The 25,740-nt window shown below is 41.4% G+C and overlaps 2 protein-coding genes and 1 long non-coding RNA gene across 7 annotated transcripts; 2 read left to right on the forward strand and 1 right to left on the reverse strand.

The window, feature by feature from the left end:
- Positions 1-1,595: 1,595 nt before the first annotated feature.
- Positions 1,596-6,102, forward strand: LOC307038340 (uncharacterized protein). The gene is made up of 6 exons (XM_079679727.1): positions 1,596-3,251; positions 3,423-3,457; positions 4,155-4,368; positions 4,458-4,570; positions 4,915-5,071; positions 5,393-6,102. Exons 2-6 carry the CDS (start codon positions 3,437-3,439, stop codon positions 5,698-5,700), a joined length of 813 nt encoding a protein of 270 aa, XP_079535853.1. The 5' UTR covers positions 1,596-3,251; positions 3,423-3,436; the 3' UTR covers positions 5,701-6,102.
- Positions 6,103-6,435: 333 nt separating this feature from the next.
- Positions 6,436-8,526, forward strand: LOC307035187 (adenosine receptor A1). 3 transcript variants are annotated; one of them, XM_079674254.1, is made up of 3 exons: positions 6,436-7,444; positions 7,532-8,027; positions 8,118-8,181. In XM_079674254.1, exons 1-2 carry the CDS (start codon positions 7,107-7,109, stop codon positions 8,010-8,012), a joined length of 819 nt encoding a protein of 272 aa, XP_079530380.1. In that variant the 5' UTR covers positions 6,436-7,106; the 3' UTR covers positions 8,013-8,027; positions 8,118-8,181. The 3 variants fall into 3 exon arrangements, with proteins under 3 accessions (XP_079530380.1, XP_079530378.1, XP_079530379.1); XM_079674252.1 differs by having other exon boundaries at positions 6,437-7,444; positions 7,532-7,999; positions 8,118-8,526; XM_079674253.1 differs by having other exon boundaries at positions 6,438-7,444; positions 7,532-7,995; positions 8,118-8,526.
- LOC307035188 lies at positions 8,445-16,664 on the reverse strand. 3 transcript variants are annotated; one of them, XR_013807041.1, is made up of 4 exons: positions 15,615-16,664; positions 15,156-15,389; positions 14,868-15,064; positions 8,445-9,285 (listed from the first exon to the last, which is right to left on the reverse strand). It is a non-coding gene; the product is annotated as an uncharacterized lncRNA (long non-coding RNA). The 3 variants fall into 3 exon arrangements; XR_013807042.1 differs by having other exon boundaries at positions 15,228-15,389; positions 15,599-16,664; XR_013807043.1 differs by having other exon boundaries at positions 15,599-16,664.
- Between the last annotated feature and the right edge of the window lie 9,076 nt (positions 16,665-25,740).

The following is a 25,740-nucleotide window of genomic DNA, read 5'->3' on the forward strand; positions in this document are numbered from 1 at the left end:
GTGTGTGTTTGCATAAGCATTCACAAGTCAGTTTTCTTTTTCACCTGCCATTTTGTGACCGTTAAACATTTCAAGTGACTCAGACACAGTTCATGAAGACCATCGATTAAATCTCCCACACAGATGCTGAAGGACAAAGAGAATATGCAAATGTAATTAAAATTGCCTGTAATTGCCAAAGAATTACAGTGATCACTTCTGCATTTCCTGCAGAGAGTCAGATGTTGCAAACTTCTGCCAAGCTATTAATAAACATACTGAAATAAAGTAATATATTTAATTCAGTAGTTGTTTTATCACTCCAAAGACCTGTGGTAGTTTTTATGTGGCTTTATTTATTTAATTGGTAGCTGCAAACCTTTATTTTTAGCTTCGACTTCCCCACCTGCTAAAGCAATTCTGCAAACCCATATCAGGTGTGAAAGCTGGATGAGCTAATAAACATTTCTTAGGTTTCACCTGCCTCACTGTGTGCTTTTCACTGCAAGGGTCAAATGTCTCTCTGGCCTTATCATGTCTGGGTCCTCCAGGTGCAGCTGAATTATAGGAATCCTAACCGTCACCTATTTCATTCAGCGCTCAGGGATTTTCCGAACACGTTTATCAAGTCTTTATATCAAGTTCTTGAGAAGTGTCTTTATGATTTCACAGCTTTTACCTTCTACTGCTGCTCTTTCAACTACTAATGTTACTATACTGCCATGTCTGATTTATCCACTAGGCTTTGGTACTGGCGTTGTAATGGTATATAAAATGGGTTTGGTAATGGGTTTGCACACATGAGAGAGAACTACTGATTTATATGTTTAACTTTTGCAGTATAATAGATAAGATAATATTAGATACACTTACTTATGTCTCACCACATCATCAAGATTATGCCCTACTCTGTGGTTTGTTTTGTTACTTACGGGTTAAAAAAAGGTTGTATGACATCATGAGCTTTATGTACGGGAAATGCTCTCCATATTTCACGGAAACTAGTTCTCCACCTTGTTGAACAGGTTTCCCGCCTGCCTTTAACTTCTAAAGACCACAGCCGCACTGGAAAATCTTATAAACAAACAACTTGCGTAACATAATCAATTCATCATTAGATTTCTCAGTCAAACCAGAATCTAAATATTTGTCTGCCATAGGTTCTGATTATTTATACCTGCACAAACATGCACAGAGTAAACAAAGCTGTGCTATATGCATACAAGTAGAGCAGTAACATTTCACTGTGTGTGTGTGTGTGTGTGTGTGTGTGTGTGTGTGTGTGTGTGTGTGTGTGTGTGTGTGTGTGTGTGTGTGTGTGTGTGTGTGTGTGTGTGTGTGTGTGTGTGTGTGTGTGTGTGTGTGTGTGTGTGTGTGTGTGTGTGTGTGTGTGTGTGTGTGAGTTAGTTAGTTAAAACAGAAAGAAGGGGTCAAAGCCTGCAGGTGGTCAGCCTGTCACACAGGTGGGAAATCACTGGCACTGTTGGCCCAGCTGCTGTTTCAATAAGAGCTTTACACATAAGCATGCATAGGTACGTGTACACAATGCTTATGGTAAAGTCTAGAACCAAAAAGAAAGAGAAGAAGAACATTTAAGTATATTTTGGTCAATAAAAGTGTTAAGTACCAAGTTATTTCTGATACACTTCGACATATAACATTTTGTGCATTCTAGGTGTACAGCGTGTGGGCCTGTGATAATGTTTTACTGTGATGAATCTTTACACAACTTAAACAAGTTGTAAAGTTAGCAGTGCTATTCCTGTAAGCACAGTTTGAGTTGTTATCCTTTTGAGTTGATAGCTCAGGAATAAAACACAAGGTGTAAATACCCCGATGCCTTCCCCGCTACATGTGTCATATATCATCAGTCCAATGAGGTCACAGGCTAGCAGCACTACATTTAGATTTATAATGACACTGCTTATCAGGCAATACATAACTGTCAAAGTCATTTTTTTTAACATTCATTGTTGTTAAGGTTCATTTATTTTCGTTTCAATGAATATCTGTCAACATGTACGTGTTTCATCCCAACATGCATTGCAGGGAAACACAAGGTAACACCTTAAACAGGTCAGAAGTCCATCAGTAGGTTAACACATTTTCACAAATGGCCCCAGACATTCCTGTTGCAGTTGACCTGAATTGAATTGTCTTTGTACTATTTGAGGAAACTCACACTGACACTAAGTAAACAGAGAACCAGTGAACAAAAAAACGGACCTTTGTAAACATCCTTTTTTTTTGTATTACTGACAATAATAGGCACTCTCATGTGAAGAAAAAGCAGCTTCTGACAACGCCTCGAGTCTTTAAATCCAGATCACACACCCTCATTTCAGGATGAATTCACCATTCTTGCTTTGAGTATTGAGGCACTGATTGGATTCTGTAACTTCTGATTTGACTTCAAACGCTGGACAAGGGTTGGTTGTTGTACACACAGACTGGTTATACATCCCTCTCCTTGTGCTGCAGGCTCTTCGAAGCCATCAGTTGAACAAGTTTACAGTCAGTGTTTGTCTCAGACTCAGAAAGGCTTGGGGAAATCCCTCAGATACACACCCTATGATGAAAGACGCATGTTGCAGTGCCAGTAGGGTTCTGGAATCTACGTCTTAATTGTACACGAAACAAAAAGGCTCACACGTCACTTGTTGACCATGGATTGCATAACGTTGCCATATTGTGCGGTGTGATGCAATATAACAACAATTAGATTTTAATGTAGCAGTATTTTGGTTAGCTTTTTTTAACTACTAACTATCATGTTTCATAAGGTATTATATCGACAGAATAGGTGACCTTACACTACTTTTGCTCAGTAACTAATGAGTTAGTTGGCATTATTTCAGTAAAATTGTTTTGAGAACAGTTTCATCATCACCCATAACCCATATGGGTAAAGATGTCATTCAAATATTTCAGTTAGTGTGCTGAGTTTTTCAATAAATATCTTCTATGTTGTGAATGAAATGATAAGAAACCACAAATATACCACAAGTTTTGATTCCATGATAGCTTAAAACAGTTAATAAATATGTAGCTGTTATTTGCAATCTGCTGAGAAGGAAAACATTTATTTTGTAAACCACTCCCAAGGGGCTTGGCCAAAAGTGTGCAAAGACTATAAGAGAGGTGCAATTTCAGGTGGAGCATCACTCAGGTGAGGCTTTCAGATATCAATGTCTCCACCCTCTCTCTCTCCTGCCTGAGGATAGTACATTGACTCTACCAGACACAGGAGCTGTCATCTCTAACTGAATAAGGTACAGATATTATCATGTTCATTTCATTATTCATTCGGGCTCTTACTTATTGTCTTTTGCTGTCATGTGACGGCCTATCAGATCATTTAGAGAAGTATGTGTGACAGCTGCTTTCACTTCATTTTGTGAGTTTTGATTCTGGTGTCTCACAAGTGTGTTTGTTCTTTCCAGGTTATTCTTTAGGTATGTTGGCAGATCTGGAGACGGTGAGTGATATTTCATTTATTTTAAGAAGTGTGTATGATGTCCTTTTTTGGTTGTTTGTACACCACGAATGACAGAAATGTGTTTATATGTATACAGTAAGATGTTTCAATAACAGTTTGCTCTAAAATACAATTGTGTTTACTGTAAATGAATTGCGTTGGATGAGGGTAAAAAGGTTATTTCTGAAGAAAACACCTAACACACGTCACTGTTACCTGAATGTTACCTGTGTTAGTAAAAGCACAAACACTTGCATAAATTTGCCAGTCAAACTCAAATACAAATTGTCACTGTTGTTACCTGGCGTAATTCCAACATCGCCCACAGCTCAGGTTAAATAGACAGTTCACTGCTTCATATTGTTAGTGAAGGTCTATGGTAGATGGACAAAATATGTTATCTTCTGTTATAAATGATGTAAAAACATGGAACATTCACAGCTCATTAAAAGTTGATGAATGAATGCATCCCTTATCTTCAGAATCTCAAAAGTACACCACAACAAAACAACAATGGGTGTTTCATGAAGAATAACAACACAGCAGGTGTTTGATCTGCTAATAACACAGGTTATGACTGACCCGAGATAAATCCCACCCATCATGCAAAGTGTTTTCCTTTCCATCAGCGTCATGCAACAAACTCTCTCTCAAAATCATATTTCTGAAAGCCTGTGTCCTGCTCTTTGTTTGTCAGATGGCTTATGTGACTGAGATCAGGCTTAGCGCAGGTCGGGGCGCTTGGAGCGCAGCGCCCCCCTCCTCCTGCCCTGAGGTGGACCTGGAGGTCATCGAGGAGTACCTGCAGGAGCACTCTATGGAGGTCCATCCTGCGCACACTACTGCTTCACCTCCGGCCACTGTGTCTCCACACACACACGCACACCCCCACCAGGGCACCAGGATCACAGGTTAGTGTGGCAGGTTTACAAATTGGATTAAGTTTGTGCTTGTATATTTATTTTCTTCTAACTGTATGTTTTTGACTGTTTCTCCGTAGTGAACAGCTGGTCAGGCAAGCATCCGTATGAGTGGCACTCTCACACTCCTCACGAGGAATATGACGAGCAAGCTCTGCATCCAGCCTGGCCTAGTCCCCATGACAACCAATGGGTGAGTTTAAGGACCTTATTTTCTTAGTACATTTAAGCCTGATTACCATTTATCATAGCTAGATATAAAAAAACATTACCGTGACACATGAGACTCTTTGATTCATGATTAAGAGACTCTGGCATTAGAACGTTGTATCTACTTTATAAGTAGAACCTAAATCGTTCCTAAAATAAAATGTGTCAATTTCTGATTGTATGTTATTCTGTATATCGCAGAGATCAGATATTTTCATAGACTTCTTGTGTTTGACAAAGTTGGCTTTTGCCAACATGATATGTTTGTGCCAACATATATTTTTACTTTCGTAAATTATTAATATGTTTAATATGCGTCTGCTTCAGGACCACATTCCGTATTCCTACGGGGCCCCTGGATACTTTGACTCAGACTCGCTGTCCAGTGGCTCCCAGTACCAGGAGTACCAAGATTCCCCGTCACCATTGTCTGACAGGGGAGGAGGAATTGAAAGAGACCTCCTGCCTCTTGCCCCACTTTCAGGTATACACACAAACACATCGCAGGTTTTCTATTTATTTGTATTTCTTAAGTATGTTAGGGTAGGTTTTTTTGTTCGAGGACCATGGGACTTAAGACTGTCATTGCCAAAACTACATGAAGCTATTGTGCATATGACAATAAAGCCTTTTAATCTTTGAAAACATGTGCAGATGAGCAGCAAAACTCTACAAAACTTCCACATATCTAAACTACAAAAAACATCTAAGTATTTAGTTTGAGGTCTTATGTTGTGTTGGGTTTATATGCATGTGAGTCATTGTCACCTCATATTTATATTTACATCCCCTTTCTCCTTGGCAGGAAAGAGGAAGGAGCGGTTGTTCCAGTTTCTATTTGAGATGCTCCAGACTCCATCGATGCGGAGCTGCATCTGGTGGGTTCAATCCTCCTCTGGCACGTTCCAGTTCTCCTCTGAAAACAAGGAGCGCCTGGCACAGCTGTGGGGCAAGAGGAAGGGCAATCGCAAGACCATGACCTACCAGAAGATGGCGCGGGCCCTGAGGAACTACTCTCGCACAGGCGAGATAAAAAAGGTGAAGAGAAAGCTCACCTACCGTTTCGATGAGAAGACACTGAGAGGCCTTCAAGGAGACTCTCATTCAGTGTAGGAGGCATGATGAGTAGGCATATCAATGGAATAAGTGCAAAGGATGTTCTGATGGTCTTCCGGTTATCATCCTTTCTGATAACCTTTCTGTTTGTAATTATAAGTCGAAATAAATGAATACTAAGTATTTGAAAAGCCAGAAGACATATGTATGACTGGCATTAAAACATATGTAAATCTTAAAGGTTATCACATAATATCTACTTCATAAGTAGGATTACAATTCTTTTTTTTTTTAAAAGGTGTGCATTTCTGTTTTTATGTGACTCTGCATTGCAGATATTAAACAAATAAAATTGCTTCTTATTATTTACATAATTGGGTTTTGTAAAACATTATTTACTTGTGTCGAAATATCTTTTTTTAAATCAAAATAAAATAAAAATATTTTCAGAAAACAGAATTTGTTTCTAGATTTTGTTGATCTGACTGTATGTCTGTCTGTCTGCCTGTCTATTTGTGTGAACAAAGATGTACTATGTAGTGCATATCAGCTAAGCAAACACAGATGTGATTATTAACTGAAGCAAACACACACACCCACAAAAAACAAAATGGTATGCAAAGTAAGCATGCATTGAAAAAGCGCCTCTAACAACCAGCCTGTTAATCAGTAACCTAACAGTCCTGTAACACACAGAGTGGAGACACACACTCAACACATCAGAGAAGAGACTGTCTTTTATGCTGCCACAGTAAAGACAATACATTTTCATAGTCAAATGACAGGGACACAGACATACATGCTGAAAAAACATGTGACACAGGGGACCATTACATAATTGACTTCACTAAACTTGTTTGACATCTTTGTTTTTATTTTTATTTTAAACGTAAAAACCTAACTTATAAAATCATTGTAATGCCCTATGATCGATCAAGCAGCATATAGGATAGTCCAAATAGTTACAGAATTTGATTGCTGCTCATACATAGTATAATATATTTCAAAATCTCATATTTTAAATACATCTGCTTTACATATTTAAGTATTTAAACCCTGTATTATCAGTATTTGTATGTAGTTAAGAGTTGAGTACCACTGAAAATATGAAACACATCTTTGTGTGAAGAATGTGACGTGACTCATTTAGAATGTGTCTCCTCTAAGTCTATTGAGACACAACTGTCAGTGTGAGAAAAGCCTTTTTTACCAACTGATGAAATACAGATGGCGTCTCTACGGAGTGCACGCCTGTTGTGCGTGCACAGAAAAGCGCTTGCCTGTAGAATATAAAAATACTCCGTTCATTACATTTCCGGTCATTTGAAGCTGAGAGCTGAATTCGTGGAGGAACAGTTTTTCAAAATGACAACCATAGGATTATGTTGGACATAACTTTCCACGGCCTTCAAGGCAACCTTCTCTATCAAACTTCTCAGCTTCTCTGACTTTCGTCTTTCGTGATGACTGACTGGAGTTGGGTGGCCTACACAGTACTAGAAGTGCTGATTGCCATTTCCTGTTTCCTTGGCAATGCGTTGGTGGTGTGTGCGGTGTGTATTGGCATCCGGGATTCCCTGCGAGAGCCCACTTTCTGCTTCCTCGTATCCCTGGCAGTGGCTGACTTCCTGGTGGGTGTGGCGGCCGTGCCCCTGGCTGTCCTGTTGGATGGCTGGGTGAGTGTGACCCCTGACCTCTGCCTACTTCTCAGCTGTGTTGTGCTCGTGCTGACTCAGGCCTCTGTGCTGTCACTACTCGCTATCTCTGTGGACCGATACCTCCGATTACACATTCCCCTCAGGTAAGGTCTAACTGATTTACAGCTAAGGATCTTTATACTTGCTGCTTGATTTGTAGAAACAATCTTTCTTTCTGTTTTATCCCTCAGATACAAAGCCCTGGCCACACAAAGGCGAACATGGATGGCTGTTTCTGTGTGCTGGACTCTTTCCTGCATACTTGGGTTCACCCCTCTGTTCGGCTGGCGTAACTACTCCTCTCTAACATCAGATTCCACCAACACATCCTCCTCTTCCTCCATCTCTCCACCCTGCACCTTCCTCTCAGTTATTTCCCTCCCCTTTATGGTTTACTTCAACTTCCTGGGATGTGTCATGGCCCCCCTGCTGGTCATGACCCTCCTCTACACTCAAATCTTCCGGAGCCTGCAGGGCCGTCTAAAGGAAAGCTGTCCCCAGGCCCAGGCCTCCCTGCTGAGGGAGAAGAGGCTTGCCTGCTCCCTGGCTCTGGTTCTCATTCTGTTTGCCGGCTGCTGGATTCCTCTGCACCTGATGAACTGTCTGCTGCTGTTTCAGGGTCCACAAGCTGTGACACGGGGGACACTCTATACAGGCAGGTATCTTTTCTAGTACTTACAGTCTGAAGTAGGTATTCTTTTCAAATATCACAATAATTGATCACACCACTTACCAGCTGTCGCAGTGAAATCTGATAATAGCAAATCCATTTTACAGGTATTCTCCTGTCTCATGCCAACTCAGCAGTCAACCCTGTGGTCTACGCTTGTCGCATCCCAAAAATCCAACAGGCCTACAGTCAAATATGGAGACGCTTCATTGTGAGGCTGAACTGTTGCCATGGGGACAAGCAAGTTTGCCAATCAATAAAAGGCAGCCGAGCCAATCACATAGAGACATGTGGATCAGGAGGGAAAAGCACACCCTAACAAAGGACTACATGCTTTTTAAGTCCCTTATGTTTCAGTTTGGAGTTCATTATACTTTTTCGTAAGGTTTTATTGCCCACTCATACAAAAAATCTGAAAACCACTCAATCCAACAAATATTTGAGAATTTATTACACATAAACAACTGGGAAACTACTGGCAGCCAGAGAGTGTTTGTTTGTTTGTTTGTTTGTTTGTTTGAAAAAAATGCATTCTCTTACTTGCCATTACAATCAGTGTCTGCTCCTTGTCTGCTGACTTTATTTGTATCAAAGCTATCATTAGTTTCCACTAGAGGATGCTGTAGACTAACACACTCACTAGCTGCTGTTGTACACAAATTATCACACCGTCATAGTAGTTGACAAACACTTTCACATTCACTGATTATTGAACAACCCATTTTAGTCAAGTAAGACTTTATACATAATATCAGTCATTTTACAGCCTCAATCATTTCATGTGTACATTTGTGCTGCTCATATAACTTGCTCTTTCTTCCTGTTATCTACAAATAAATGCGATACAAAAAGGAGAGTGTGTTGAGGAATCATGTTCAGTGACTCCTCAGGGAAGGCAATAGACTGTATAGTTATCACCTGAGCAGGGTGCAGTCCCACCCACCAAACTATACAACCTACTACCTCACCCTGAAAGAGCCCGAATCAAACACGTCCACGTCCTATTCGGGAACATCAAAGCTAATTAACCTGCACACAGATAACAATGCTTCACAATATGTTGACAACTCCAAGTTTTGATTGGAAGCGGGATTGCCCATCTGGAGATGACAGTCGGTGAGTGGCTGACTCAGCTGTCTCCTTGGGAAAGACAGTAGATTGTATAGTTATCTCAAAAAGAGGTTACAAAACCCCACAACTATTCAATCTACTACCTCAGCCCCAAGGACAGCATTCACGTTGCTTCCGCATCAAAGATCCCCAAAAGTCATTTTCCTGCAATGGTACATAGAAAAAAGACAAGGGGGGGGTTATCTTAATTATTCTCTGTAAGATACATGCCAGGTAAAACTGGGTAGTACTGCCTTTTTGAGTGTATATTTATGTTACATTTTAGACGGTCCGAACTGAAAGAGCTTAATTGTATTTCAGTTTAATTTCTGTGTTCCTGGAACTCGTTTAATAAAACAACTTATGTCTGAAAATTGCTTCATGACAACAATTCTTTAAAAGATTTTAGAGAAATGTCTATGAATCTAAACAAAAGATGATTATGTTTATCGGCACATTTTCAACATTAAAACCAGCTTCTTTTTTTTGATACAGTGTTAAATGTCGTAAAGGAATTTGTTCCATTAAAATAAATTAAAGACAAATTATTTAACGGTTAGCAGACATCGGAAAGTGAGAGCACTAATGTGCAAAAGCCCAACAAACAACTCACTGGCTTCCTGAGACTTGGATGTGATCGAAAGAGAGAAAAAAGAAATGCTCGACTCTGTGCCAGGAATTCGTTTCCGTTTTTGGCCAAAAACTGAGCTCATTTCAGCGGGCTATCCCTGTGTAGGCTGGCTGCTGCTTCTCAGACGGTGGTACACACACAGATGCCTGCAAATATGGCTTCCACCAGCTGCCTCTGATTGAATACAAGGCTGGGATTCTGCCCCCCAAAACACAACAAGGAACCACAAAATGGCGTTCATCGGCCATTTTAGTTCTGCTTAAAAACACTAGAAGGTCCACCTTTCCGCTTTTTTCCGAGGATGCTATCTCACGATGAAGAAAAAGTGTCTCTTCTATCGACAGTGATGGAGAATCAATATTGTGCCAAGCACAGAAACGAAGCCAAGAGACCGAACGATGCGCTCACAGTCACGGATACAAAGTAAGAGAAAAACTGTAACAACACTTATCAGACAGAGGAAAAGTTCACAGAGGAGGAGTACATATATGCCACTGGTGCGATTAACAGATCCGCCCTCGTTTCGATCAAAAAGTTGGCACTAAACAAGTTGATTTCTTAACTTGTATTAATCTCGCTATTTGAGACTAGGCTCCCCGTCACAGAGCTAAATACTCCACTCTTATGGGATAAAGGTTGGGATGGGCCAGCCAGTTAACATGGCAGCTACTGAAGGGTTAACGAGTGCCAGACTAAAATGCCAGACCTTGGCCTCAGATAGACAGAGAAGGGAATAGGAGGTACACTGCTTGCATAAATTAGCATACAGCCACAACCCCTGAGACATGGTCCAGGCCAGCCTATAGTTAGCATGCAGTAGACCCTGCTAGTCTGATTAAAGAAGACCAGACAGACAGAAGGGGGTGGGGGTGTGTTGGCATGATGCCCAACTCTGCCACCGTGCCAGTGACAGATCTACGAGCTCTGTTCGGTCGCCGGGAAACGTCCCTTGACTGGAGCTGTATTTGGAAGACAGACTAATAATGAGATGACACAGTGTACTGGGGGGAAATTGGTCAAACTAATGAAGATTTAACAGGACTGAGCATGGCCTCCAATGAAAAATACATACACATTAAACACTAGTGGGGACATTTGTGCTTCTGGGTTAATTGCGAAAATTGGCATCTCTTTCCCTGCACAACTCCCGACTGTTTAGCAAACACAGAGGCCAATCTCGGTCAGTAATGTGATCTCTATTGGGCGCTGTCTGTGATGGTGTACTTGACATGGCACATAAAAGGGGCACACAAGGCTTGGTGGGGCAAATCATTTTCTCTGTCAACAGCTCCAAAATAAATGAGCCTTCAGCCAGTGGAGCAGCTCAGAGGATCTTAAAAGAAAGACAGGGGAAAGAAAAAAAGAGGCCTATTGAGTTAATCTCATCTGCTGTGACCAACCAGGATATGTTTTTTCTGGATACAATTTCCTGTTTCAGGATCTATCTCTTGTTAACAGTTACACATGTTTCTTCTGGGTTTTCTAAGACCCCATGTCAGTTGTAGCACTGGAAATGTAATTTCTATAATAAACAGATCTACAGCAACAACATCTATCAAGCCCCTACCTAAATCTAATTCCGGCATTCAACACAAGACATTGGTTTTAAATGAGTACATTTTTATAACACTGACACAACTATAAAATATGAAGGGCTTTTGAGAAAATTCAAAAGTGAACACCTACAAAAAAAGATCAAAATATCTATAGTTAAAATAAAAATGCCTGCTAAACGATTATTCTACTGACTTTTTACATCAACATGCTGTTCTATCAAAACACACAAAGAAACACTGCAACTTCATCATCTATAGCACATCCAAACCCATGCGAGAATCAAATCGCATTGTGGAAGCAATAGGCCGTAGCTTCCTCCCGACACTGTTGGAGGATGCAGGTTTCGCGGATTCATTCCTCACCCAATACAAACGACGTAAACACACAAATTAATCAACGAATCCCCAAATACACACAGCAGACTCAGTTGCCAACAAAACTCCTCAGAATTGGAGCAAATGTTAGCAGGAAGCAAAGGCAGGGAAATACCTATTGGATTGCCTGGTCCCTTGGTCCGCGTGATGGGATGAATGCTTGGCAGACACAACGGAGGGGGCACCAGACGATTGGTACAGGTTCCTGTGTTTCGCTCTCTCTCTCTCTGAGCTTTGTGCCAAGAATGGGCAGTGTCTGTGTGCCAGGCAGAATTTCAATAAGGGAGGAAGGAGGTGGTGATGGTGGGCAAAGAGGAGGAGGAGCAGTGGGGGAGCTGGAGTTGGCAGAGGAAGTATGCCACACAATAAACGGCAGAATTAAGAATTCCCACAGTTAAAAAGATGCAAATGGATGTCTTGTCTTACTCGTGTCCAGTCTTACTCTGGAGAAAAAAAATTGTATCGAGGCATATGGCAGATACGAAAGAGAGGGATGATCCTCAGAGGAGCGATATGGTGATTTTATTGTAGATGCTTTTTCATCTTCCTCACTCCCTGAGGAATGCCAGCTTCCTACATTAAAGGACGAAGGACAGGAGCTCTGAGCGTCTTCCCACTTGGCAAGGTGCCCACTCTGTATATCCTCATTAACTAAGCGCAAACACATAAGGCTCATGCTCGTGTATTTGCATGTATACGGATATACGCTGCCATATGCATGGAGTTACACACACTGGAAGACACAGCACAGTTGCTTAAACTGTGCACATGAAATAAGCTAATTGTATCTGATCCTGATTTATTAAAGCCTGATTAAATAAAAAATGCTTCCGGTCCTTTGCCATCGACTGCTCTGTGATGCAAAGTAAAGGGCTCCACACAAGGCTCAAAGGCATCAGAGCAAGGTAAACATGTCAGGCAACGTGTTTGATAAAAGGATAGTATGCCTAAAATAAAACAGGACTATAAGGCAGCCATTGTTTTGACTATCAACAATCATTTCAACCATAGAAGTGGAGCTGCGTTGAAATGAGTATGAAAAAAGGTGGCAGGGCACACACTCTGCTAAATCTACAAGATTTGGTATGTAACTATAGAAAATGCATTTTAATACGTATATAAATAGGGTTTTATTTGAGAGAATGAGAGGTATTATCTGATAAAAGAAATTAGGAGGAATATCCGAGTCATTGGTGTATTAGCTAAAGTATAGCCTGCAATTACCCAGATGGCCAGATGTGTTTCCAAAACCACTGAACGAAGATATCGTAGATCAAAGGTTTACCTCCTCTTCATTTACTCACTCTATGCCCTCTCCTCTTCTCCACTTGTCTATGCTTTTGCCGATGTGCTGATGAGATGTGTGGTTACCATGGTTTCAAATGTTTCTGAAAGCTCAGATGCCTGGCCTGGCATGTTGCTACACGCCCACATGTTACAGCCTTCACTAGTGCAACGTAGAGCAGGCCATACAAACAAACGCTCACATACAGGGCGTGCATGCATATTTGTGCTCGTATACAAAGATTAGCGTGCAAGAGTGAAATCAGGTTATGTCAGGACAAAGCAGCGTCAGCTTCCTGCATGAGAAGAGAAACTTCCTGTTGCCTCGCTGTAAACCGCAGCTGGTCAGCCAAGATATCAACCAATCAGCTATGCTGAGGCTGAATGCAGGAAGTAAGCCTGACTGCCTCTAGGAGAAAAACTCAGAAACATTATGAGGCAACACGGCAAGTTCATCTGAGGATAAGAGAGGGGCGGGGAAAGAGCTCTCTCACTCCTACCTCTCGTTCTGTCTCTGTAACCCTTGTTCTCACTGTTTTTCTACAGCTTCTACTTTCTTAACCTTTTCCCTCGCGTCACTGTCATGTCGATATACATCAAGAAAGGTTATTTTTTTGTTAATTATTTAGCTGTCGAATGCCAATGCTGATTTCAAGTCACAGTTGCTGAAGCCAGATAATTATTAGTAAAATAGCCATGAATTGTGAGGGGCATGTTGAAAGGCATGTTGAAAGGGTCTGCCCATATTCACAGTTTCACAAACACGTGGCACGAAGGCGCCATCTTAACATGGAACCGTATTTAGATCCAGATAAAGTATTAACATTAGGCAGCAGTTAGAGTACCTGAAAGATCAAATTGGTTTTTCGTTCATTTGCATATCCTGTTTTGACTCATACAGACATTGATACTATGTTCCTGTTTCAGGGTATACAGGCCTCTAACTTAAGACTGAAGTCAGAAATGCAGGTTAAAATTCAAAGATTTCTGAGTACGACATATCAATCTGACAAATGCTACTCTATGCTTTCTTCTATAAAAAGAAATCAACAGCTTCACTGATTAAATTATATGATCTACTGCAGAACAACAACAGTAAACATTTCCTTTTAGCTGTCGGTTTCATATCTGCATCAGTTTCCTCTGAAGTGCAAAGCTTCGTACACACAGTAACCTCCGACGCAGTGGGTCAAGGCAGTTACCACCTTTTAACCAACTGTCACACCTTGAGATTTCAGAAATATAAAAGTCAAGCACAAACAAACAAACTGTGAAAATACTGCCACATATTTGAATTTTAACAGTGGCCGAAAGCTCAAGCAGCGTGTGAAGGGAAACAAAGTCAATACTGCCCCTGTACGAGCTATCATAACGGCTCGCGATGATAAGAGACTTCCAAGTGTCCCACTTGTCCTTTGACCGCAGATAGTCTGGTGCTGACGTGAACCCAACAACAAGTCTCTCGGTCGACCTTCTGAGGTCAGAAAGTAACCAAGGGCCTTTCCCTCCTCCTGCCAGTCTACACAGAGTCACCTGTTTGGTACAGAAAGCCACAGTACCACTGTTTACCTCCCTGTCAGAGCCTGCTGACCTCGAGCAGACCGGGGAGAGGAAGTGGGCGACAGGGACAGAGAAATAAGACATAATGGAAGCAGGAGAAAGAAGATGGACAGCAGGGAGTCGAGGAGTCCCTCTGAGCTCCAGAAAAGTTCCTACTGTTATGTCCATTGAGCCAAAATGGCGGCGATTGGAGTACAGCGTGGCAACGGACGACGATAGACACATTTACAGTAAGAAGACCATGATGAAGGACAGAGAAGAGTGCGAGAGAACTGAAAGAGAAGATTATAGGGCTGTGAAAAAGATGGGAAGAGGTGTCGCAGGATTAAATAGAAAAATACCTGGAGCCTGTACGTGAGCGCCGGGCTGGGCCGGAGGACTGGAGGAGAAGAGGGCCGTGATGGCGGGAAGAAGGGAAAAGAGAGGAGTAGAGCACACCCTCTGTGAGCTACACCCCCTTCCCACAATCCCCTCCTACTGGCGTGAGTGCGTCTGTCCGTACACAGGGTGACAGAGGGACGCCTGCTCTAACATAGCCCTATAACACAAACACAGAAAACGCACACAAGCCACAGTTTCTAACACACTGAGTACAGCAAAAAGAGAAAACAGACACACTATACACTCACGTTACTTGCAGTTTCGTGTGCCCGAAACGGAGACAAGCCCACAGACGGAGAACACAAAACACAAACACACACATAATCAATTCGCCAGCCTTTGGATCGCCCTCTGCTCTGCCCTGTGCTGTGTTTGCCTCGGTCCGACTGCCCACTTTGGCACTGCTGCCAAGAGGCAAGGGGAGAAAAGAGAGGGGAGGAGGGGGGGGGGTGTAGAGACAGAAAGAGGAAGGGAGGGACATGCTGTAGCGAGAGAGAGAGAGAGAGAGAGGAGGAACAGAAAGAGGTGGAGTCAGAAAAAGAGTTGAGAAAGAGAGTGAGACAGACAGACAACAAAAAGAAAGAGAAGAAACTGTCGTGAGCAGACGCGGTGACACAAAACAGCGGGACAGCAGCTGGCAGAACTGAGGATTTGTATTTTAAGCATTCAACATCCAAAAAGGTCCTCTCACCTTGTACTGTACTTACTCTACTCTATGCTGCAGCCTCACACAGATGGCAAGAGAGACTTCTGCCATGTTGTTACAATCAATAGATCAAATAATCCCACGCTGACTTGAGATTCGAACTGGAGGCTCATTGACATTTGTTGTCAAGTTCACTTGCCTCAAAAAGGAGTTGCCGACGTCTTTATTCTGCCTTCTTTTCTCTGAATCTCCCTCCATCCTTTCGCAAAGTCGTCCTCTCCCTCCATCGGGGGATTATATCTGCCCTCCTTGGTGGGAGGGGTTTGAGGGAGTTCAGCTAAATGAATCAATGAGCGAGGAGGGTGGATATTTCAAAGAATGTCACTTTTTTCTACAGCCGTTGGCATCTTTCCCAGGTCTCCCTTTGCTTTTTCACACCAGCAAGACAGTGGAACACCGATGCAGATCTTGGATCAGCGAGCTGTCGCCTCTAGATGACCCCAATCATTAGGAGAGAAAACATAAATCCATCTGTTCATAAATGGCCGACCGTCTCCGTAGCCCAGCTCGGAACCAATCACTGGCGTTAGAGCGGGTATCCCGAGCCGAGCCAACCAATCAGAGCTCAACTCTGAGCTGATGTCATTTTGAAAATGTAGAGTGTAATAAAAGAGGAATACTTTTTAAATTGCAAACTAACCCTTTCTTCCAAAACTTACATCAACTTGAAGAGAAAAAACTGTTTTTTTTCTGCCTCGTACTGGAAACAGTTCCTTCCTTGTGGCAGCTGCTCTAATACCTGAGTTAGAAATGTGTTATTTAGTCCTCAAACTGACACACACACACACAGACATTTTTGGAGGGCTCTCCCAGTCCTCAAACACTCACCGCAGAGACAAAACAGACCACAATAGTCCAGCTTCTCTGCTTTAACTCTGCATGAGTCTTTTCTCGAAGATAGGACAATGGACACACACGCATTCATACTGTACACGGGCGCACACACACATGTGGTGCGAACAATCCGGTTCTTCCATGGAGGCTCAGATTCAGCCAGCAGGTTGGACAGCCCCTCAACCTGACGTCACGTCTCCTTTGTTGTTTATGCATTTATTTCTCTCCTCAGCTGAACTCTCTGAACCCAAAGTCTCCCCCCCCCGCCTCCTCCTCCTCTCCCGTCCCGTCCTGCACTTACCCCCTGCCAAAGAAGGCGGGCAAATACAGTATAGCTTTAACAAGGAATTAAAAAAAAAAGAGAGACAGACAGACACAGAGAGGGGAGAGACAGGGAGAAGGAAACAAAGGAGTTCAGATGTCTCTCTCACTTTTTCTTTTCCTCCTTTTCTTCTTCGATTGCTCCCTGCGTCTCTTCCTGCTTGGCTTGTAAAAGTTTCAGCTGCATGGTGGGCCGGCCTCTTTTGGCAAACGTCCAGCTCTTGACTCTCCTGTCCCTGTGCAAGAGAGAGAAGGAGGGGAGGACAAATATAGTCACACAGCTAGACAGTACCGTACAGTGGTGGCAGCAGACCATTTCTATTTAATTCAGTGAGAGAAGATTGTGAAATTCCTTCAGTATTTATAATAGGCAACAGTGAAGCATTTCACAGCATATTTCATGTAAAGTACAAGTTAATCATGACCCAGGACATCAAACATGGTTTCAAATGGCTGTGAATGTTAGTATGTCTTTAACTGAGTGTGACAGCTGAGTCTGATAAGAGTGTGTTTTTCTGCTCACACCCAGTTCACACAGGGACACACTCACTCTCTTATCTCTCCTTGTATCAATAACAGCAGCTCAGTTACATGTGTGTACAGACAGATTTACACATGCACACGAGAACATTTGAAACTGCAAATATTTACATTATTTTAAAAGCTAAAGCTAAGTGGGCCCTCAGTTTCATAAGTACACGCATACACATATGAACACTGTTATTTATTTACTTACAGCAACTTGGTGCAAAGGAGTTTTAATAATGTAATGTTGAGATGGTTTACAGTAAAAGTAGACTCATCCTTTTAAAATGTTTTTCTCTAAACTAGATTGAATTAACCCTAATGCTCTATTGATTGAGCTGACTACATGACAAATTAAGGATTCACTTTCCAGTTAATCAAAAATGAATTACATAATATTTCATGATTTATCACTCCATTAACCTTCAAATTATTTGAACCATGTTTCCAATGCTCTTCCAAAATGTACGTACATTTCTTTTTTTCATGTTTCCTAATGATATTCTGCCATAATTCCTATTGGCATCAGCCAATATGTCCCAATTGTTAGTTTATGAACTAAAATACTGTAAAGGCATTGCTCAGGTAGGGCTATGTGTTGACATTGACATCTCATATAAAATGCCGTTTCAGTGGATCAAAGAGTTTAATGTCATGTATGAGAGGCCCAATATCATTTGTGTTCTAGTGTTGCTAAAGAATAGCAACAGTAGTAAGCAATAACTTACTGTATCAGTAATTCAAATGATCCAAAGGCTGGCAAGTAAATACCCCTTGAGACATGTGTATTTTAAACTGTTTAAATAATATGAAAATCATGAAAATATGTTTTCATGAACAATGGCTCATTTCGTGGCATCTGCAGGCAGTTGCAAGTACTTCCGGCATCTGCCACAGATGCCACTATACTTGCCGAGGCATCTGCCGCTGCTGAACGGGAGTTGCCACAAGATGCCAGAGTAAGAGAAGGTTTATGGTAGCTGCCACTCGCCTTCCGTGGCAAATGCTGCTGTTTAAACGCGTATTTATTGTGTAAAATGTTGCTGTTTAGGCATGACTTTATTGAACACATGACTGATGTGGGATCTCTATTTTTCAAAAAGATTATAAATGATCATTTCTATTCAATTTTACTTGGAGAACGTGGTTTGCTAAAATAAACAAACGTGCTATATTTATGATAGTAGGCTACTAAAAATATATTGTAATAAAAAAGAAATATTGGCGAACGAGGGTTTCAACCATGGTTGCAACGCAAGCCCTTGGCAAGTGTCGCTTCACTGCTTGCTACGATAAACCAGGTGTATTATTAGCCTACTAGTAAAGACAAATAATTAACAAATACATATCTGTATTGACACAGCAACGTCGTGTACACTGGTGTTATTAGACTTGGCTACAGACTTTGGGCAGCTGTAACTGATTGCAGTTGCCACTGCTAGTGAGATGCTAAGGTATATAGGCTACTTTATAAATGAGGCAAAGGACAGTTATATTTGATTGTACACATGTATAAATGTGTTATTTTAAATGTAGGCATTTGTACTTAATTGGTATTATCTTCATTGTTAATAAACAGATTAATGTCATTGTATCTGTTTTGTTGTTTAATATTTTAATTCTGATTAAACATTTTTATTTAAATGCTTCAGGTGATTCTTATTTGATATTGATATCAGTGAATCTAAACAAACCATGTCATTCTGTTTAGACAATCATGACAGTATAGTAAAAAAAGCAAGACACAATTCATGTCTTTTTATCCAACCCTTTTATTGTGTTTCGAAACTGGAGAACAATTTGTAATGCTTGACTGTAACTAGTTTTTGGCAGAACTTTTTGTAGTCCTTTCTTTGGTCAAATGCAAAGGTGAAGAGCTCGTATGGTGAGTCATCCTCATCCGTCTCCCCTTGCCAGCTTTGCAGTGCTTGTAGGGTTTCAACTTTAGAAACTGAATTTAAGATTACGAAATATTAGTAAGCAAGTAGTGGCATCTGTGGCAGATGCCGGAAGTGCCTGCCAGAGATACCACGGAGTAGTGGCATCTGCAAATATGGGTTTAAACAGCAGCATTTGCCACGGAAGGCGAGTGGCAGCTACCGTAATTCTTCTCTTACACCGGCATCTAGTGGCAATTCCTGTTCAGCAGCGGCAGATGTCACGGCAAACTAGTGGTATCTGCCGCAGATGCCTCGGCAAGTAGTGGCATCTGTGGCAGATGCCGGAAGTACCTGCCACTGCCTGCAAATGCCAAGGCACATGCCACAGCGAGTAGTGGCAACACTCACTGTTAACCCTGTGTTCTAGTATGATAAATAAAATAACATTATACCTTGAAAATCAATGCATTCTAATAGCGGGTACATTTTACCCGTTGGCGGTTTTAGGTATGGCTATACAGCGACCACTGGCGGTTCTAAGTAAAAGTAGAAGTAGCTTACCTAAATGTAGGAATACTCTTTTACAAGTAAAAGTCCTGCATTAAAATGTTACTCAAGTAAAAGCGCAAAAGTATTAGCATAAAAATATACTTAAAGTACATATTACACAAGTACAGTACTTGAGTAGCCTATATATAGCCTAGTTAGCCTATTTCCCTCCTCTGTTCAACAATGATAGATCTTAATGTCAATAAGTTTTCTTTATTTACTTATAATATATCTTGAGTATTATCATAAAAAATAGCACGTTTATTTATTTTAACAAACCACGTTCTCCAAGTAAAATCTAATAGAAATTATAATGTTTAATTCTTTTTTTTTAAAATAGAGATCGGACCATCAGTCCTGTGTACAGATCATCAGTCCTGTGTACAGATCATTCGATAAAGTCATGCCAAACAGCGACATTTAACACGATAAATACGGGTTTAAATAGCAGCATTTGCCACGGAAGGTGAGTGGCAGATACCGTAAACCAGGGATCACCAACTCCATTTGTCCAAGGGCCAAAATGTATCCAATAGACACTATCGCGGGCCGGTGGGGGGCTTGTGGAGCACGCTCAGGTACTGCGGACCGCATAAAGCTTAGCAGACTCTTCACGCTAACGAAGGATCACCTCTAGGCAGGGTTGGGAGGGTTACTTTGTAAATGTAATCAGTTACTGAATACATGCTCTGAAAGTAATCAGAATACAGTTACGTATTCAGATTACTTTTGGAATACTTTCTTTTTCCATAACAGATGGGTACGTTTGGGTGAACAGGAGACACTTATTTTACTGTTTTGATGGCTTATCAAGAACTCAAACACAACATCTTGGTGTCATTCTGGACAGCTCCCTCTCATCTGCACCCCACATAAAAAAACATCACCCGGACTGCATTCTTTGTACTGTCTTAAAACCTTTCCTTGGAATATGTTATGAATTGTAAGTTGTCCTTGGGTGCTTTGAAAGGCACCCCTAAATAGAATGAATTATCATTATTATCTATTATCTGAAACGATGTAATAACTTTTAAAACGTTTCCAGTCACTTGCCCCATGCATTCAGCAGCAGCAGGCCATTCACTATGATTTTATCCCGTAATAAATGTCATCATTTCGACAATAAATAAATGCTACATAAACGTTATCTTGCACATTTTATCTAACCATCTAACGCACAACGTTTCTAACTTTCAATATATTTTAAAAGAGATCTCTCTCTCTCTCATCTGCGTGCGGGGGCGGGGCCTCACAGACACGCTGCATCTCTCTCTCGCTCAGACATGCTGCAGCGCTGCAGTGTGCACACAGTTCTGCCAGTAATGATTAAATTTTGTGAGGAATCTTTTCCACCAATAATTCCAAAAAGTATTCCAAAATGTATTCACTTCAGGTTTACGAAAGTAACTTTCATCAGATTACTCGTTTTTCAAATGTAACGCCTGCTGAATACAGTTAGCCTACTTGATTTTTGTATTTTGATTAAAGAGCATCTTGCAGGTTTTTATTTTTTCTACATTTATGCTTAAACTTGCTTGAAAATTACAATTAAAAAAGTGAATGCAGGATTTGATATGTTTTACGAGACATAAGGGCAGGAATTCAGAGGAAAAGGAGCAATTTTGAGCTCTGCTCTTAAAAACGGCTTTTTTTTAAGGTCATACGTCAAACGCGTCATATTACATCACACAGGGGACACATCTCCGCTCTCTGACCGCGGGTATAGTGGAGTTGCGTTGAGTTGAGCGGTTGTGTTTTAAGGAGCTGTTATTTTTCGGTAGTTTTACATTGTATTTCACCATTTGTAATCATGGTGCAGTATTGTGTTTGTGCAGGTTGCACAAATACCAGCCTGTCAGGACATCGAGTCCACAGTAAAAAGGACCGGAGCTAGCGTTCGTTCCTGGGTGCGTTGTGCATCCACCTCCCTGCAGCACATACTCTCCACAGCTTTATCAGGAAACCGTATTACTTCTCTCTCCCCCCCCCCCGCCCTTCGCTGTTCTCTCTCTCTCTCCCCTCCGGTACACGGCACCGTAAGACATAGTGTCGAGTTGCATTAGGTAACGCTGTGGTGGCTGTACTGCTCCAGCCGTCTCCTTTGTGTTTGTTTGTTTCCCCCTGTCTGTGTTGTTTGTGTGGGCGTGGTGGCTGTCACACCTGGCTCCCGGCTCAACCTCCACTCACCTGCTGCAATCAGCTGTGCACCCTCCCCGACTACACACCTGCTTTCCATCAAGCCATTTACAACGGCATATCAACGGAGGCTCCACAACCTTTCTCCGCCAGATCGTCAAGTATCAGCCGTATCTCGCGTCTCCACTCCGGTACACAGCACCGTAGTGTGGAGTTGCATTAGGTAACGCGAGATACGGCTGATACTTACGCATTAGTTTCTGTTATGGATCAGTATCAACAGTCCTGCCAGTAACGTTACTATATTATCAATGCTACGTTAGTTATAGCCTGATATATGATAGCTAACTTTACAATGTTGTGATGTGACATTAGCTAACATTCTGTAGCTAACGCCGGTCACTCACCAAGATAGCTGCCCAGTTCTCCACTGGTTCTCCTCACACCACAGCTCAATTTCCGTCCGATGGCCGTTATTTATTCTAATCCTTGGCTGCTCCTGGTCTCTTGGATGCCTAGCAGGCTCATAATTATAAGGTTGTGGTCTGTCATATGCATTCAAATATTCATGTTCAACTTCTTCTGTGTCTTCTGTGTCGAAACTAGCATTGGGATCCATGTTTATTAATACGTTACACCGGCCGCTCACCCCCTTGTGTCCCCCGTGTTACGTCACACGCGGGAGGTCAAGTGCCGAGGCTTTTTTATAAGGAAGTGAACATTTCTTAAAAAAACAACGCCAGATGTCACTGTAGTGTATATTTCTGTATATTTTTTTGAAAATCTAGTGTATTCATAATTTTCCTACTCATTTATTCACAGGTGTCTTTAACCTGGAAGTTGCTCTTTAAGTAACGCCGTTACATATATGCCGTTACAACCCAACCAAACCCTGCTTCTAGGCTACTGTCCCACAGCTCCTGCCTCTCTGGACTCTGTCGCAGTGGGGCTACTGCTGTGGTGCGGAGCGCACTAATCAGACTCTTCAGAACGAAGGCTCACTTCTTCTTCAAGGGAGGGAAGGTTTCGCAGTACGCAGCCTACTGTCCCGCAGCTGCTGCCTCTCTGTTGGACTCTGGTACTGCACCTTACTCACGAAACGTTGTAAAAATGGGTGGCGGGCGAACACAGTAACCAGCGCCGTAGTAACCACTCCGCCAACGCCACAGTCCCCCCCCCCTGTCGTGCGGGCCGGATGAGAATGTCTGGCGGGCCGGATGTGGCCCGCGGGCCGCCAGTTGGTTGTCACAAGCCTTCTCTTACACCGGCATCTAGTGGCAATTCCCGTTCAGCAGCGGCAGATGCCTCGGCAAACTATTGGCATGTGTGGCAGATGCCGGAAGTACTTGCCACTGCCTGCAGATGCCATGAAATGCGCTTGCCGTCTCTCACAATGCTATAGTCCTGACCATAGAATGTATATATATGCCTTTAAAAAATGCTAGTGCATGGTTCGGAAAAACATATAAATCTTCAACTTCCCAAAAAACATCTCTAAACGATGTGGCTGCGTTTTTAAATAGTTATTGTCCAAAAGCTATTAGCAGTAGCTTTTAACAGTAACGTTACATAAAGGCTACTTGCAATAAGGTTAGCTAAAAACTACTAGCATTAAGGTTAGCTTAAAACTACTAGCAGTAAGATTAGCTTAAAACTACTAGCAGTAAAATAAGCTAAGAACTTAGCAGTAAGGTTATCTCAAAACTACTAGCAGTAGCTCTCTAGATTTTACCGAATGTGGGCAAAAAGTGTCATATATAGGCCTATGACTATTTTACGTTTCAGATAGTTAAATGGACAGAAAACAATATTCCAATATTACTTAATATGACATCAAATGTGGCTGGGCCTACCTGAAAATGGATAATTGTACCTCACCAAGCTTGCCTAAACTAGTCTCCATATGTAAACTGTAATTAGTGCTATGACCTTGTTCATTAACAGAGGTCGGTTATCTAGATGAAACGCTTAAAGTAAACACTTAAACAACACAACATAAAACCTGCTCACTGGCTCTGGTTATATATAAACTGTCTTTGGATCCGATTAAAACTTGAGCATTTTCACCTGAAGTTTCATCTGCTGTTTCACTCTAAAGAAGGTGTGCCCCATCTAGTGGTAAACTTTTGTAAATGCATTTTGTAAACGGCAGTCTTTTTTTGTACCAATACTATAGGTGTGTGGAATCATGTAATTTCTCAACATAAATGAGGGGAAAAAACGGGTAGTTCTATTCTATATATTTTATTGTATTTTAGCGTGATACATTTAACAGAAAGGCGTTAGAAGAAAACAGTCGTTGATGCAAAAGGTAAAAACACTGGAGACAGGACAAGTAAACATTAATGGGAAAGGAAGAATAAAAACAGTAATTTATGTAAAATATAAGGAGGTATTGGACTGCATAGATATATATTATCTTTGCACTGCAAACATGTGCAGCTGTATGTGTATGTGTGTAGGGGTTTGTGACAATCCTGATTTAATCTTAAAGCAACATTAAGTGGTCAATGGGTAAATAATCAATACAAAATCAGGGAGAGATGATGACAACAACACAGAAGTAGAAGAGAAAAATAAGAATAAAGAAGAGATGGAGCACTGGAATCACGATTGAATGTCTTTTACTTTGTTTCCAGAGCAGTCTGGACACTGAAATCAAGAGTCTGCCCAGAGTATTGAAGGATCCGAGACGTAGATTGAAACCCACATATGTTCTGCTTTTGAACAGCATTATAACAAAAAAAAAGGGACGTTGACATCTTTGAAATCGACGCCAATCCACAGATGTAATGTAGCCATTATTTTTGATAGTTTTCAAATGTTAACATTTTTTGTCTTCTCCTATCCTCTTTTAGAAGCTGACAAAGAAAATGGGCTACCTCTAATTACCTGATCTCCACTGATGCCGCAGACCTCAGAGTGAAAGAGAGAGAAAACCTTGTTCAGACAGGTCGAGGTAGAGACATGTTTGTACATGCCAAAAAGAGAACAGCCAAATCCAAATTATGTGGGGCAATCTGTCATCTACTGTATATTTCCCTCTGAGGCATGTTAATGGTAAAGTCTATATTGTCAGTGTACCTTCATCACTTAACTTAATATTAAAGTTCTGAATCATCTTAAATTCATCCATAATTTGAAATGGCCCTTTTTCATTTCATGAACCCACTCGGCCAGTAAAACCAATACACTTATTTAAAAAGAAATCTTGCTTTATGCCACTAAATGTAATTTTAATGATCAGTACCAGCTATTGCCCATAGGCCTCTAAAAGCCCAATGAGTGTGGTCATACTGCCTCCCAGTGGACATGTATTAACCTCAAATGTCAGCCTTTAATCTGCAGCATTAAACAGGAGCTTATTGTCAGCAGTTGAGGGGCATGTTGAGAATAAGAGTGTTTAAGTCTCTTTGTCCAACACTTTGTCAGTCTCATGACATTTCATTCAGAGGCCATTACATCTCCTTTTACAATAGAATCCCTGTTGTGTGTCTGCTGCATAATCAGGGCCTTTCCTCTAATGACTCTATCTTGTAAATATGGGAGAGTAATACTGTAGGTGATGTAAATCATTAACAAAGGCTGACCCAAGTCTATTTGGATCCCTTAGCAGCTTTGACAGCCCCCCCCCCCCCCCCCCCCCCCTCTACTCTTGTGTCCCAACATGAGTTGTTTTGTTTCACAATATTGTGTGATATGTGACATTAAGGCGGATTAACGATAGAGGTTTCTTTTTATGTGAAGAATATATCATTAGCACAGAATATATTTGAATAATACTTGAGTTGTGAACATATAGGTCATAAGAGTCAAGATTGGTGTCAGTCATGTACACAAGTTGCTAGCAATAAAATGTGTCCAGCCAGTCTCCTGTCACTA

This window comes from Notothenia rossii (assembly GCF_949606895.1).
Source record: "Notothenia rossii genome assembly, chromosome: 4".
Lineage (NCBI taxonomy): Eukaryota > Metazoa > Chordata > Actinopteri > Perciformes > Nototheniidae > Notothenia > Notothenia rossii.

Coding starts and splice junctions, on each gene's coding strand:
- LOC307038340 (XM_079679727.1), top strand. CDS start 3,437: ATGTTGGCAGATCTGGAGACG. Junction 4,369..4,457: donor CCAGGGCACCAGGATCACAG/GTTAGTGTGGCA, acceptor GTTTCTCCGTAG/TGAACAGCTGGTCAGGCAAG. Junction 5,072..5,392: donor GCCTCTTGCCCCACTTTCAG/GTATACACACAA, acceptor TCTCCTTGGCAG/GAAAGAGGAAGGAGCGGTTG.
- LOC307035187 (XM_079674252.1), top strand. CDS start 7,107: ATGACTGACTGGAGTTGGGTGGCCTACACAGTACTAGAAGTGCTGATT. Junction 7,445..7,531: donor CGATTACACATTCCCCTCAG/GTAAGGTCTAAC, acceptor TTTATCCCTCAG/ATACAAAGCCCTGGCCACAC. Junction 8,000..8,117: donor GGGACACTCTATACAGGCAG/GTATCTTTTCTA, acceptor TCCATTTTACAG/GTATTCTCCTGTCTCATGCC.